The 14,443-nt window shown below is 38.6% G+C and overlaps 1 protein-coding gene across 1 annotated transcript in view; it reads right to left on the bottom strand.

The window, feature by feature from the left end:
- Window positions 1–14,443, bottom strand: part of LOC124864870 (MHC class II transactivator-like) — a 30,913-nt gene that overhangs the window by 7,904 nt on the left and 8,566 nt on the right. Inside the window, exons 2-12 of the mRNA XM_047359831.1 lie at window positions 12,349–12,405; window positions 7,719–7,757; window positions 7,544–7,627; window positions 7,005–7,100; window positions 6,864–6,923; window positions 5,101–5,148; window positions 4,248–4,478; window positions 1,456–1,506; window positions 1,236–1,349; window positions 1,094–1,147; window positions 781–998 (exon numbers count right to left, since the gene is read on the bottom strand). Of these exons, the coding sequence (XP_047215787.1) occupies window positions 781–998; window positions 1,094–1,147; window positions 1,236–1,349; window positions 1,456–1,506; window positions 4,248–4,478; window positions 5,101–5,148; window positions 6,864–6,923; window positions 7,005–7,100; window positions 7,544–7,627; window positions 7,719–7,757; window positions 12,349–12,405 (1,052 nt within the window). The remainder of the gene's footprint in view (window positions 1–780; window positions 999–1,093; window positions 1,148–1,235; window positions 1,350–1,455; window positions 1,507–4,247; window positions 4,479–5,100; window positions 5,149–6,863; window positions 6,924–7,004; window positions 7,101–7,543; window positions 7,628–7,718; window positions 7,758–12,348; window positions 12,406–14,443) is intronic.

Here is a 14,443-nt window from a genome sequence, read left to right as displayed (position 1 = left end):
TATGCTACCTATCTTTAAATCTACTTTCCATTAAAAAAAAAAAGTGTCCCAAAAACAAATGTATTTCTGTACACCCAAGAGTTCAATTAACGGTGATTTTTTACATTTTCATTCAAGCCTCCATGTTTCACTGATATTAGACTTGCATCAGAAGTTGTTCTTGAATCATGATTTTAATGCAGGTCCATCATGCATCACTCAATTATCCTCCGTTTTCTTCCAATTAAGGTGTTAATGACGGTACCTTGAGGGTGAGCTCTTTCTTAATCTACCTCTAGGTTTTCTTTTTTAATTTGTTTGCACTTGCTCCAAGTCTTAAAAACAATTCACACAGAACATTTATAGCATTTCACTACCCTTTTGATAAAATTATTTATTGAAATGTGTCTGATAATTATTTTAATACTGTTGCATCTCTTAAATCATATTTCTTGTGAATCAGCCTCCTGCAACAGCACATTCAGGTTTCCAAGTCCTCTTTTTTGACTGCAGGCTCACGTAGGATTTTCAGATTTGGGTAGGTATTTTTTCTGGAAATACTTAACAGTGGGTACTACTACACTATCTAAATTTAAGGGAAAAACAGCTAAAAGTGAAAATAATGTTACTTATTTACTTTATTCTACAAAGCCATAACGACCAGCTCCTAACTGAAATTATCTAGTGTCACATTTGTGATTTTTACATTTTGTCTCTCTAAATTAAACAGCTGAAGAGAATGTTGTCTATGACGAATTAACTGTCTTACTGTGAGCCGGTCTATAAAAGAAACACTCTTACCTGACTCTGTCCCACTGATCTCTTTTGACGGTCTATATCTCCAGTTATGATGAGCTCCTTGTCCAGACATCTGTTTGTGTTTTTCCCAGAGCGAGCCATCTCTCTCTGGCTCACATTCACGTCCACGTAATGGGCGGACAGCCTCAGGCCTCCCTCCATATGCTGGCAAGCTTGACTCATGTGTGTTTTGGACTGCTGGATGTAGTCCTTCACGCCCTCTGAAGAACCAAAACAAGTTGCCAGTTTATTCACTGAGTTATATGAAATTGTGGAAAGTAGTGAGAGGAAGTGGCAAAAGCATGCAGAGACTTACGGGGGATTTCGACTTCTGGAGGAGACTTAGGCGCCTCCTTACATGGGGATATCTCTGAAACAGGATAAGTTATGTTAGTTACATGACACTAAAACTGAAGGTACCCTCTAGACCAGGGACTGAGAAAGACACGGAGGCTTACTGTTCGTGGGGGATGAAGATGCTGCAGCAGGGGAAGACATGGCTTTGCTGGCTGTGTCTGACATGGAAATTGGCTGAAATGAACTCATCAGAACGGGCGCCACTGCGCCATCCACTACAAACACAAGATAAAAAAAACCTCAGACAAACAGAGAGATGAAGACCTGCATGTATGCACATGTGTGTATTAACACCCCCAGATTAAATAAAGCAAAGCTCACCTGGAGAGAGCGGTGGAACTTGACGTTTGCAGGTCGGAGAGGGAGCAGGAACTAAGAAGGAAACAGCATTAGAGAAGACAATGCTGGTTCACCACATATCTGCCTAACAATATTTAGTACATTTCAGACAGTTAAACACAAAAGAACATTAACAACATACAAGATTGATACAAAAAGCTATATTGTGAATGATTTAATGTTTAGAAGTCCAGAATGACATATTAGAATGTGATACATTCTAATACTGCATTGATACAACATAATAAAGTTAAATCGCTTTAATAAAGTGAGGAATGTTTATGTATTTATAGAAACAGTGAAGGGCTTTTAAAGGAAGAATCCCACCATTTAACTTTAAGTGACCCTTTGGGGTAGCTTGGTGACAAGTCAGTATTGCAGAAAGCCATTTCTAATCAAAAGGTTGTTTAATGATGTCAAAAACCAACAATGCAGTCACTCAATGAAAATGTTTGGATATATTTTTTTGACATCTCTCAAGTATCAACAATTTAAAGCGGCAGTAAGAGAAATATTGCCCCTGTATGCGTTACATGCATTTCTAACCAGTCACTCTGCCCTCTTTGCATATAGTCAAACCAACAATTCAAACAAATAAGTCACTGTGTGACTGAACAATGAAACAGCATTGGATTGTTTTATGCACTAAACAATAAGACCATTTTGTTTCTGCACAATATAAACTAATTGATTTGTCCTTTAAAGACAGCTGTCATAAGCTTATGATGAATGTGTACATGTTCTTATATGTGTGCGTAACCTGTGGTCAAAAGCGGGCAACTTGCTCTAGAAAAATAAGGATTTAGGGTAATTCAAAAACACCCGGTGCAAATCTGTCTAACATTTCCAGTTTAGTTTAGTTGATGTGAGAATAACATAATTAGTACAAAATGAATGAAAATTTAAGCATATACGTTTTGGTTTAACTGTTTTTTAGAGACAAATATATTGCCAGATACCAATCAGACGTAGCTTTACTGGGCTTAACATTCTGCTTAGTAACATCCACAAACCTTTATGTACTTTTTGGGGGATTTCTTTGATAGCTTAACACATAGTGTATAACTGTGAAGCAGATGGGAAAAAAAATTGAATGGCCTCATTTTTGATTTCTCCAAATAAAAATCTGAAAAGTCTGGTGGGCATTTGTTTTCAGCCTCCCTAAGTCAATACAACTACAGCTCCAAGTCTTTTGGGTAATGTCTGTGCCAGCTTCGCGAGTTCAAAGAAAGAAAAATTTGCAAAATAGTTCAATCTTAGCCAGAACTTAGCCATGTTTGTGAACATCAATTTTTAAATTATGCCACATTCCCAATTAGATTTAGGTCAGAACTTTGATTAGGCGATTATATCACATGAATTTGCTTTGAAATAAACCATTCTCTTGCAGCTCTGGCAGTGCATTTAGGATCATTGTCCAGCTGGAAATTAATTGTCTGGCCAACGTCTTGATTGTAGGCTCCATCAATCCTACCATCAACTCTGACCAGCTTCCCTTTACATGCTGGAAAGAAGCATTGCGACAGAATGATGCTGCCATCACCACGTGGGTGGTATGTTTAGGCTGATTGATAGCTTTCCACCACACATAGTATTTTGTATGTAGCCCACAAAGTTCAATATTAAACATTTTCAGATTTGTTGAGTGCACTATATCCCTTTGTCTTGTCAACATTCTCCCACGTGAGCTGTGGATCTCTACAGGTCCTCCATAGTTTGCATGGGGCCAATGGCTGCTTCTCTGATCAGTGTTCTACAGTCAACTTAGACAGGTTTGTGGCTGTGCCTTACTTTTTCTGTTTTTAGACTGAACTGTTTTTAGACCGAACTATATTCTGTGAATTGTTGCTGCTTTAAACATCTCTTTAACCCTGACTTGTCTACTGTGTTCCTTGATCTTCATTATGCTGTTTGTTCTCTAATGTTACCTTGCAAACCTCTGAGGCCTTCACAGATCAACTGTATTTATATTGAAAATAAATTACACACAGGCAGACACTGTTTACTAAGTATGCAACGTCTGAAAGTAATTGGTCACACTGGATTTTATTTAGGAGTGATGCAGAAAAGGGAGCTAAATGTTAGTGCATGCCACAGTTTTCCATTTATTCTTTTCCTTCTTCCTGCTTTGTTTTAATCTATTAGATAATATCTCAAAACATTGGAAACTTATTTTTGGTTGTCACATGACAAAGTAGAAAAAAAAATTCATGAATTTATAACCCCTGACAGGTATGCTGAATTATGCCGCTCTACTTACAGCAAGTTTCACTTAGAAATCCTGCTGCCTGGTTGAATTGGGTGTGGGTATGCCTCTGTTACTATGAATCACTCCATGAGTCTTAATCCAACTATTTAGCTTCTGACTCCTTGATTGCTTGCTTCAGTAATACAATCATTGCTAATGATCCAAAAATAAATAAAAAAATGGGCAAACTACAAAGCTAGATAAGTTCAACAAATTTTTTTTTTACAAACAAGCCTTTTATTTTACACAATACTCTGTTGGGCCCCTAAATCCAGCTTTCAGAAACACTGATTTAGAGGCTCAAAGGATCTGTTGCTAAAATTCCAGCACCAGACACTCAAGGACACCTTGATATGGTCAGAACAGCTTTGGCTACAAATGAGGGACCTATGAATGTTGTCACAATGTTCTGGCTGACTAGTATAGTTCTGTGGTTGAGGATCACAGAAGTATCTGAGCAGAATTCACTGCTAACTCCCCTGAATTTTCCCACTGAAGGACAATAAGAAATAGTAGATTTACTCACTAAAGATGTACGTAGGCATAGCAGATGTGTTGGGGAGAGGAAGTCTAATAAGTGGAGAAGGAGAGGAGGACAGCTGGACCACCTTATAAGCAGGGGAGTCTGGAATTGTGATCAACTGAATGGGAATGGGATTGGATGATTGGGAAGGAAACACGTGGACGATTCCTGGCGGAGTGGTGGAGGGGCCTCTCATTGGCTCTGTTGGAACTGGCATTGTTTCAGCATCTGCACCTGCAAAGCAACATCCTTATTGTTTTCTGCCAACAGGTTTTGTTCACTGTGAACAAATCCAAGTCACAGGGGAGAAAATTTTCACATGCTGCAGGTTTACCAGAAGGAACAAGGGATTTAAACTCAAAGTTGAAAAATAAAGACTTTAAAGTGCAAAGGAACTGTACTACAGCAGCAATGTGATCAAATAAAGTCGTCATTTTAAGCTTAAGGGTTAAGGAAGCAAATGTCAACAACCCCCTAAAACTGGTAAAGTACAACAACCAAAATAACAGAGGAAGTTGAGCTTTGTGAGAGTTCTTCTTTTGATTTATCATATCTAACATCATAGAATTAAGCTTCCTGTTTCTTTGTCTACAGGACCAAGTCAAACATGACCAACAAGAATATCTTTATCCTTTTGTATCCCAGACAACATGCACCTGCTATGTAAAATGGCATTGTCCTGATGTGACCTGTAAAATGCACAACGTTTTAAACGTTTCACATGTATATTCTATAAAGCCGTGGTATAAACTGTGTTTTTAGTATTTGGCTGTAATGCATAGTAGCTGATACATGTTTGCTTTTATTCATGTGGTTCCCTTCAAAATTGTATAAGTTTGTAATACAAGAAACTAACCGTGGGTGACAGTTGGCTCAACAGTTTCCTCTTTGGTTTTTGGTGAATCTGCAAAAAAAATAAATGGTTCTTAGCCCGAGACCCACAAATGAAATCTATTTTTTTTTATATTGTTGGTGTAGCTCAAACTGTGTTCTCAATATCACTGGTAGTACATTCATCAAAGGTAGTTTAAAGAACACCAACTATGAATTGAAGCAGACAAAAGCGAACCAGGATTGCTTCTGGCAATCCCTTTCTACTGCAGTATTTGTATATGGTAATTAATGGACTCTACACAAGAAAAAAAGTTCTACCCAGACAATGGATGTGTCAAGTACAAGCTGCAAGAAATCCCAAACCAGGTAAGCAAGAACACAGTAACATAACCATGCAAGAGAAAACAAATTGCAGTTTTTAACAAGTGTGAATAAACCTTTAGAGTGGACCTTTAGAGTTTCAGCAGATGAGGCTGATTTATACAGCTTTTATCATTCAGAAATAATGAAAAAGACAGTCTTGTTGCAGTATTGGTTTAAATTCTCTGTCCACATATGGACATTTGGAAAGCGTAGGACCTGTACTTCAAACATTTCAAATAAGGAGCACTAAATTGCTTATGCAAAAAAAAAAAAATTGCACAGGTGGGTGTGTAGCATGTGATCTACAAAGATTACATGCACAGTGGATAACGGGTGCAAAAATGGTGCAGAATGCCCTATTTAAATGAAAATTTTGTGTGTGCTACTGGCTGTCATCATGGACAGTTTGAGAGAGCAGAGCCAATGTAAAAAAGTTCGAAGCCATGAAGTTGGGGATAATAACAATAATATTAATAATAAACTGCATTTATATAAGCAGTCAGTCAGTCATTTTCTACCGCTTATTCCATAGTGGGTCGCGGGGAAGTTGGTGCTCCAGTAGTCTATGGGCGAGAGGCAGGGTTCACCCTGGACAGGTCGCCAGTCCATTGCAGATTTATATAAGCATTTCAAACATTTAAAAACAACAGTAAAAACATTTGAAAACATAAAAATCCTAAAAGCTACAGTTAAACCATGAAATATCAATTATAAAACCTACAAAAGAAAATCGAGATACAGCTATAAACAGCTGTATTTAGCTACGCCAACTCATTCACACATCCCGCCTCCCTTCCCCAATGTGCGCGCTCTGATGACTCTGTCTGCAACTCGCTCCCCCATACACAGTCTGTGAGAGATTTCAGCTTTCTTTCTGTGAAGTCATTTGAATTGAGGAATATGACTCACTTGACCCAAAGTAGGCCCATAATAATTTAATACAAAATGATTGGGCTTCGCACAGAGCCGTAAAGGAACACTGAGGAAAAAAAAAAACATGAAATAATATGTCTTGCACGCAAGGAGCACACAGGACAAGTTTTTTTGTTTGTTTTGTTTTTCCTTCAATGTCCCTTTGGCTCTATGATGGTTTTCTGGTCTCTGGTGCCTGTTAATATTCAGTTCTGTTTGTTAAATAACATCACACAACATTTTGTAATCGATGGCTAACAGAAGGACAAAGAAATACTGACCAAAGAAAATATGGTTGTTGCCTAGTTAGTTTGCCGTGATAAATTGATCTGAACTTTGGAATGTTATAACTGCCTATAAAGATAAGTAATTTAGAAATAAAACATTATGACAAGTTTGGTGTCATCATGTAGATGTGGACCCTTTTTATTTACCCTTATTGAATGTTTATGAGTGAAATCTTCTCAACAGTCAGACAGAAAATCATTAGAAGTCAACTGAATTTGTCACCTATTGCTTTTTGCCTTTTCACTCTCAAGTTTCCATCGGTGCACTGTTTAGAGAGGGCATCTGGAAGAAACAGATTCAATGTGTGAGCAAGCAAATACTACAGATGGGCAACTAGTACAGCCAAACTTAAGCTTCGTTAACCTCTCTGTCTTTTTCTTTTAGGTTTTATTTTGTCTGTTGGCTGGCTCTGCTCTTTCTGCTCTTTGTGGTTAGCCTCCAGTGCCACCGGAGGATCACCTGCGGAGCACAGAAGAGGAAGTGTAAAAGTCAGTGAGGCGGATAGCAGATGCAGGAGACAGAGACAGCTGTTTTTGTCAAGCCTTTTCAATAGGGATCTGAAGAGCATGGCTAATTAAGTGTGTTATTTCCTGAGAATTAGAAAAATTCAAAACAGGAATTGGCACAAGGTGGTAAATAGTGGCCAGAAACACAAGTAAAAGATAATAAACCGGCCAAAAAATAAAAACGTGTTCCTTTATGTAAAGTAAAAGATCACATGGCAATGTTGATAAATAAGTAAAAATAAATATATATGGTCATACTGACAAATTTCTGTATGTGAAACTCAATCACACAATTGGGTAAGTGTAAAAGGCTTAGTTCTGTCCATATTATTGGGGCTTTTAAAATCATTTTTTTTAACTATATGAAACAAAAGAATAACAAAAAGTGATGCTCACTGTTGATGATTTCATCCACGAAGTCAAGCCCAACTGTTCCTTGCTCCTCAAAGTTGAGGAGCAAGGTCGGATCCAGGTGAGAAACTGCAAATAGATAATTAGACAATATTGTTATTCTTTTTTATTGGGTAAAATTGTGAATATATGCCACAAAGCTTTAATTTTTTGCACTTACCTAGGTAATCATCATCCAAAAAGTTTGATATGTCTTCATCTGGAACACAGATATTATTAATATTCAGTGTTTAAATTCATGAAAGTTTTAGAATTGTAACTATGTTCCTACAGTTCCTGCTAAATGTTTTGGGTCACACAATCTAATCTGATTTTTGTTAGCCTACATACTTAATGTTTTATTAGGCTACAAATAAAATTAAGCTGTTGACAACAGTGGAAAGAATCCTTTGAATTGGTGGGATTTGTTTCTAAGCTGCGTTGTCCAAATACAGACCAAACAAGCTAGCTTTAACCTCCTACAGCCCCCATTTTGTGCAATTCATGCCCTCAGTTTGGTTAAGGTTTTATTTGCTTTATTGTTAATTTGAGATTTATTTGATTCTTGAAGCTATTTGTATGAAATGTTGGTAGCTAGAACTCCCTTTAAGATAAACTGAAGCAGCTTTTTAATTTAAACTTTACCTTTTAAATATGATCAGTTTCCAAGAACTTCTAATTTGTAGTCCATTGTTTTCTTTTCCCCAGTGGCTGCCAGGTTGGATGAGGGCAAACATTTGTTGCCACCCCTCACAGTGAACAGGATTTGAAGGGAGGTAAAATAATTGCCATTGAAAACTCCACCAAAGAGTTGCATCTTCAAATTAATGATTTGAAATAGCAACCATTTCACACCACCCATGTGTCGGGTGGTTCTTTCATAAGTGCTGCCATGAAAACCCTTTTCAAATTTAATTAAATTCAAAATACTTTATTAATCCCAAAGGGAAATTAAATGTTGTTGTAGCTCATATTATGAAGGTTTCTTCAAAGAGCCATTGTAGATGCTGATGGCTGTAGGCAGGAAGGATCTCCTGTAGCGCTCCGTCTTACAGCAGATCTGAAGAAGCCTCTGACTGAAGACACTCTGTTGTTGTAGGACAGTCTCATGAAGAGGATGCTCAGAGTTATCCATAATGTTCTTCATTTTATGAAGAATCCGTCTTTCCACAATGATCTCCAGAGGTTCCAGAGGAGTCCCCAGAACAGAGCCAGCCTTCTTTATCAGCTTGATTAGCTTTTTCAAGTCCCTGGCTCTGATGCTGCTTCCCCAGCAGATGATGGCAGAAGAGATCACACTTTCCACAACAGACTTATTGAAAATATGCAGCATCTTGCTGCAAACACCTAAGGACCTAAGCTTCCTCAAGAAGTACAGTCTGCTCTGTCCATTCTTGTAGATGGCTTCACAGTTGCATCTCCACTCTAGTCTGTTGTCCAAGTGAACACCGATGTATTTATACTCCTCCACCACCTCCACCTCTTGTCCCATGATAGAAATAGTTTTTGACTTATTCCTGTTTCTCTTAAAATCTACAATCATCTCCTTTGTTTTAGTCACGTTCAACATGAGATGATTGTTTCCACACCATGCCACAAAGCGGTCCACCACCTTCCTGTACTCAGCTTCTTGTCCATCTCTGATCCACCCCATGACTGCAGAATCATCTGAGTATTTCTGCAGATGACAGGAGTCTGTCTTGTACTGGAAGTCTGAGGTGTACAGAGTGAAAAGGAATGGTGAGAGTACCGTCCTCTGTGGTGCTCCTGTGCTGCTGACTATCTGGTTAGACTCACAACCCTTCAGTCTCACAAGCTGTGGTCTGTTTGTCAGGTAGTCTTTGATCCAGGAGATTGTTGAGGCCTCCACCTGAGTCTTCTGGAGTTTCTGACAAAGCAAATCAGGTTGAATTGTATTAAATGCACTGGAGAAATCAAAGAACATGATCCTCACAGTGCTGCTGGCTTTGTCCAGATGACAGTGGGTTTCTTGAAGCAGGTGTATGATGGCATCTTCAACTCCATCTCCACAGCGATAAGCAAACTGAAGGGGGTCCTGATGGTTTACTGTTTGCTTACTCAGGTGGGCCAACAGGAGTCTCTCTATGACCTTCATGATGTGGGATGTCAGGGAAACAGGTCTATAGTCATTGAGGACTGATGGGTTGAGTTTTCTTTGGTACCGAAACAAGACAGGAGGTCTTCCACAACACCGGAACCTTGTTCTGGGCCAGGCTAAGAAGAGGTGTTGCAGAATCCCACAGAGCTGCTCCGCATAGCCCTTCAGGACTCTAGGGCTGACATGATCTGGACCTGCAGTCTTATTCCGATTTAGTCTCTCCAGTTGCATCTTCACTTGACTTCTTGAGACACACAGGTGGAAGGTGGAGGTAAAGGAAGCATCAGCATCTTCTGATTTGGTTGAAGGCAAACATTTAGAAGCAGAAGGGTACATGGGTGAGGTCGAAAACAAAACATTTGAGGTGCGACAGGAAAGCTGTGGGTCAAAGGAAGGTGGGATGTCTGTTTTTCTGTGAGAACAGGAGGATGCTGAGCTTGTATCTGAACTGAACTTATTGAAGAATGTGTTCAGTTCATTGGGTCTGTCCAGACCTTCATCGGTCTGATCATCCTTCTGCTTGAACCCTGTGATCTTCTTCATCCCTGACCACACATCTCTGATATTGTTTTGCTGGAGCTTGCTCTCCAGCTTCTTCTTGTACACCTCCTTGCTGTCTCTTATCTTGACTTTAAGTTGCTTCTGTATAATCCTCAATAATTCTCTGTCTCCCTCTCTGAAGGCTCTTTTTTTCTTGTTAAGTAGGTTCTTCAGGTCACTGGTGATCCAGGGTTTGTTATTGGGGAAGCATCTCACGGTTCTGTTGGGGATGATGTTACCCACACAGAAGTTTATATAGTCGGTTACACACTCAGTCATGGCATTAATGTCCTCTCCATGTGGCTGGCACAGTGCGTCCCAGTCTGTAGCCTCAAAGTAACCTCACAGGGCATCTTCAGCTTCCTGTGACCATCTTCTCACAGTTCTTTTTATTATAGGTTGTCTTTGAACAAGGGGCTTATATTTCGAGCAGAGAAAAACAACAGTGTAATCTGGTTTGCCAGAGGAGGTCTTGCTTTAGAGATGTATGAGTCCTTGACATTTGCATAAAATAAATCCAATGTTTTGTTTTCTCTGGTAGAGCAGCTGACAAACTGTTGAAACGTTGGAAGTGTAGCAGAGAGTGAAGCGTGGTTAAAAACACCAGAAAATGCCACAAAAGCATTGGGGTGTTGTGTCTGTAGCTTAGCAACAACTGAGCTGATGGCATCACATGCAGTGTCGGCAACAGCGGAAGGTGGAACGTATACTGTTGCCAAAATAACACTGGTGAACTCTCTGGGTAAATAATATGGACAAAAACTTACTGCCAACAGTTCAATAACTGGACTGCAGAGATGACACTTCACAGTAACATGTCCTGGATGTTCACAAATACTGCCAGTCCACCTCCTTTACATTTGCCGCTCCTCTTTAAATCTCAGTCTGCTTGTATGGTCAGAAAGCCTGGCAGAAAGACGCTGGAGTCGGGGATATGATCTTGCAGCCATGTCTCAGTAAAACACATAATACTGCATGCCCGGTACTCTGGCTGGGTCCTTTGTAGGGCTTGGAGTTCATCCAACTTGTTTCCCAACGATCTCACATTGCCCATCATAATCGACGGAAGAGATGGTTTGAACTTCCTCGTTCTCTCTCTTCTCTTAGCTCCTTCTCTGCATCCACGGCGTCTCCTTTTCAACTCATCAGGGATTTGGGGTTGTAGTTGAAATATTATTTGAGCTTTTGAGATATTAATCAGCTGCTCCCGGTTGTAAGAAACAACCCCGTTGCCATGGCAATGCATCATAACAAATGCCCAAAAGTATTAGAAAACATCCTCCCAGCTGCACAACATCTGACATTGGAGAGGACAGTCGTCCAAAAAAAAAAAAAAAGAAAAATCAACTGTATCCACCACAAGAGGAATTTGAGTTCCCAAAAAAGTTTGTGTAAAGAGGAGCAGTCAATCTATATGCTCCAACCTTGTGAAATGTTATAGAAGACTAAAAACTATCCTATTGGCTCAAGTTGGTTGAACAAAGCAACCACAGCAGGGGTCCCAGGTTTACCAGCAGAGATTTTAGTCTAGATAAATATTTCCCTCAGCTTAATAAAGATATTTAAACAGATTATTTAAGTTTTTATTTCTTTGAGTGTGAGATTAAACCACTGAACTAAATAATTTATTTCAAGGCTTTCCACACTTCTTTACCAGTGGTGGCAACACATTTGACTGTATCTGTAGGTCATAATTTCTGTTTCAATGTTTGCAGGAAAGATCCTTCACAAAACCACATTTACCACATTTCGTAACACCTGGGTTTGCAGTTTTGAGTGGGAAATTTATACAGTTAAATTCAATAAACTGGAATATTATTGAAAAGTATTTTTTTCACCAGCTTACTGCATAAAATAAACTACATTAAATAGATTCATTACACAAAGACTGATGTTTTCAAGACTTTATTTCTGCTAATGATGCTTTTTTGCTTAAAGCGAATGAAAACACAGCATTCGAGGTTAGAATATTTAATCAAACCTTTAACAAAAATCCTTTTGCAGAAATGCAAAAATTAATCTGACCAACGAGGCTTATCAGAACACGTATTGTAATTCATTGAGTATGACTGTAGTGTGAAGAGACAGTTAGTGCTTCTTTAGGAACCAGAAAACCTTTGAGAAACTTGGTGAAAAATGTTATAATACAAACCAGGCAGGAGGTCCGACAGGCTCAAGGAGTCCTGGTCAAATTCCTGCATCTTGGCATCTGACAACCAAAACACACACACAAGAGGAAAGAAGAATTGAGAAGTTGATGAGTAACTGTACCAAGTAAAAACAATGTTAAAGCTGCTTGGACAGTGTGGTAAGCTGGAAGGTTTGACGCAACTCCTTTTTTCCCATTAACTTTCACTATTTCTACAAGGAGTTACGTCAGACCATTCTCTGAATGATTTATTAGTTTTGATTTGTTCCCTTCACTTCAGACGGGTTCTGTAACCAAGATACTTTTTGCAGGTGAATGAAACAACCACAGGAAACCAGTCCCGCTAACCACCAGCACCCAGTCGAACGGTTCTCCTTTTCATTCTTGAGAACAGCCATAGTGCCAATTTTCAACCTATAGTAACACTTAATCTAAGATCAACTCAGACATCTTTACAAAACAGTGCAATAAGTTAATTCATGCATTTGCTCAAACTTTAGATGAAACTGAGATCATTCAGTCCGTTAATTGTAGTGTTAATTCAGCTTAATATGTGCAAAATGAAATATTCTGGCACATCTGGCACTTTTTTAACAATATTGACATGACTTTACCTATCTGAAGTTACATATTTCGAAAGAACATGTTTTAAAAATGTCAAGATATAAAGTGCTCTGAAAAGGTATTTGCCCTCTTGTCACACTTAAATGTAGATCATCAGATCTGAATACCAGACAAAGTGGGTTATCAAAACAATAATATGACAATTTCATTATTAAGCTATTGCAACCAGACTTGCCCTATGTAAAATCTTCCGCTTTTTTCAAATTATGAATTACCTTCAATTAACCACACTTTTGAAAAACTGAGCTGGGCTCAGTTTCCATTGCAACACCAAGGCCTGATTTCTGTCAGACCTTAAGAATCAAAAATGAATTCAATAGAACCCATTTGACAACATGAAATGGGATAAAGCAGTAGTTTTCAAACTTTGATGCTTCTCACCTGCAAAATAACAGCAGAAAGAGTTGAGAACCCAACTATTGGTTAAATATACAAGCATTTATACTAAGTCAGTTAAACAGGGGTGTAATAATCACATGAATAGTGTAATCAGTCATTATATTAACTAGTTTGTAGCTTTTATTATTTCTTGTGTGTTTTATTCCATTTTTATTAACACCACAAATCTGCTTTGCCATTATTATTTTGTGTAATTTCTGAGGAGAATCTCAAGACCCCACAGCTGCTGATTTGTTTACCCACCACCCCAGCTTTGGGAAATACTGAGCTAATAAAATCACAACAACAACACACCATTGCCCGATCTATATAAATTCAAGAACAGACAGGACACAAAGTCACTGACATCTCTCCATCTGGAAACAGTTACAAACCCATTTTTATGGATTTGGAACTCAATAAACCCGCAGTGATAGCCATCATCCATAAATGACAAAAATATGGAACAGTGGTAAGTTAAAATAGCTGAAATCAGCATTTGAATTTACTCATATCATCTTTGCATGATAATAAAATCAATTTGATGATTTGAAACATTTTAAATGTGATAATATGGCAAAAAAGAACAACTGCTTTAGGAGGCACATCACTGCATCAGATGATGATGAGGTAGTGATGAAGTGCTCAATGAAGTACCAAATCACAGAAGCATGTACTAAAAGAGAAATCCTGAAATTGTGCTACAGTATTTTTAAAACCAACAGTTGTTTTTGTGTGCATGTCTAATCTTGTTGGTTGGTAAGGTTGAGCTGGATTATATTTGGCAGGCAAATTCTACATATCAGCGAAAAATGCAAAGACAGGCAGACAAACAAGTAATTACTTTCTAATCTGGGCTCTGTGGTGTATCGGCATAAAGAATTATATGAAAACTCACCTGGCGACCAGAAAGCTTGATTTTGCATGAACAACTGTGCCTTACAAGTGTTGGTGTGAATATATCTTAAACTGCCCTAATAAAAAACAATTCAGCACCCAGGGGATATTTTCATTCCCATTTCCCTCAGGCTCACCCTGAGTTTTGCCTTTGGAGTTTTCGGTTCAGCCGATACGAAGCCAAAACACGCCCATACTT

Source organism: Girardinichthys multiradiatus, chromosome Y (assembly GCF_021462225.1).
Source record: "Girardinichthys multiradiatus isolate DD_20200921_A chromosome Y, DD_fGirMul_XY1, whole genome shotgun sequence".
NCBI lineage: Eukaryota > Metazoa > Chordata > Actinopteri > Cyprinodontiformes > Goodeidae > Girardinichthys > Girardinichthys multiradiatus.
Note: the sequence above shows the minus strand (reverse complement) of the source record. Positions and strands in the feature narration are given on the sequence as shown.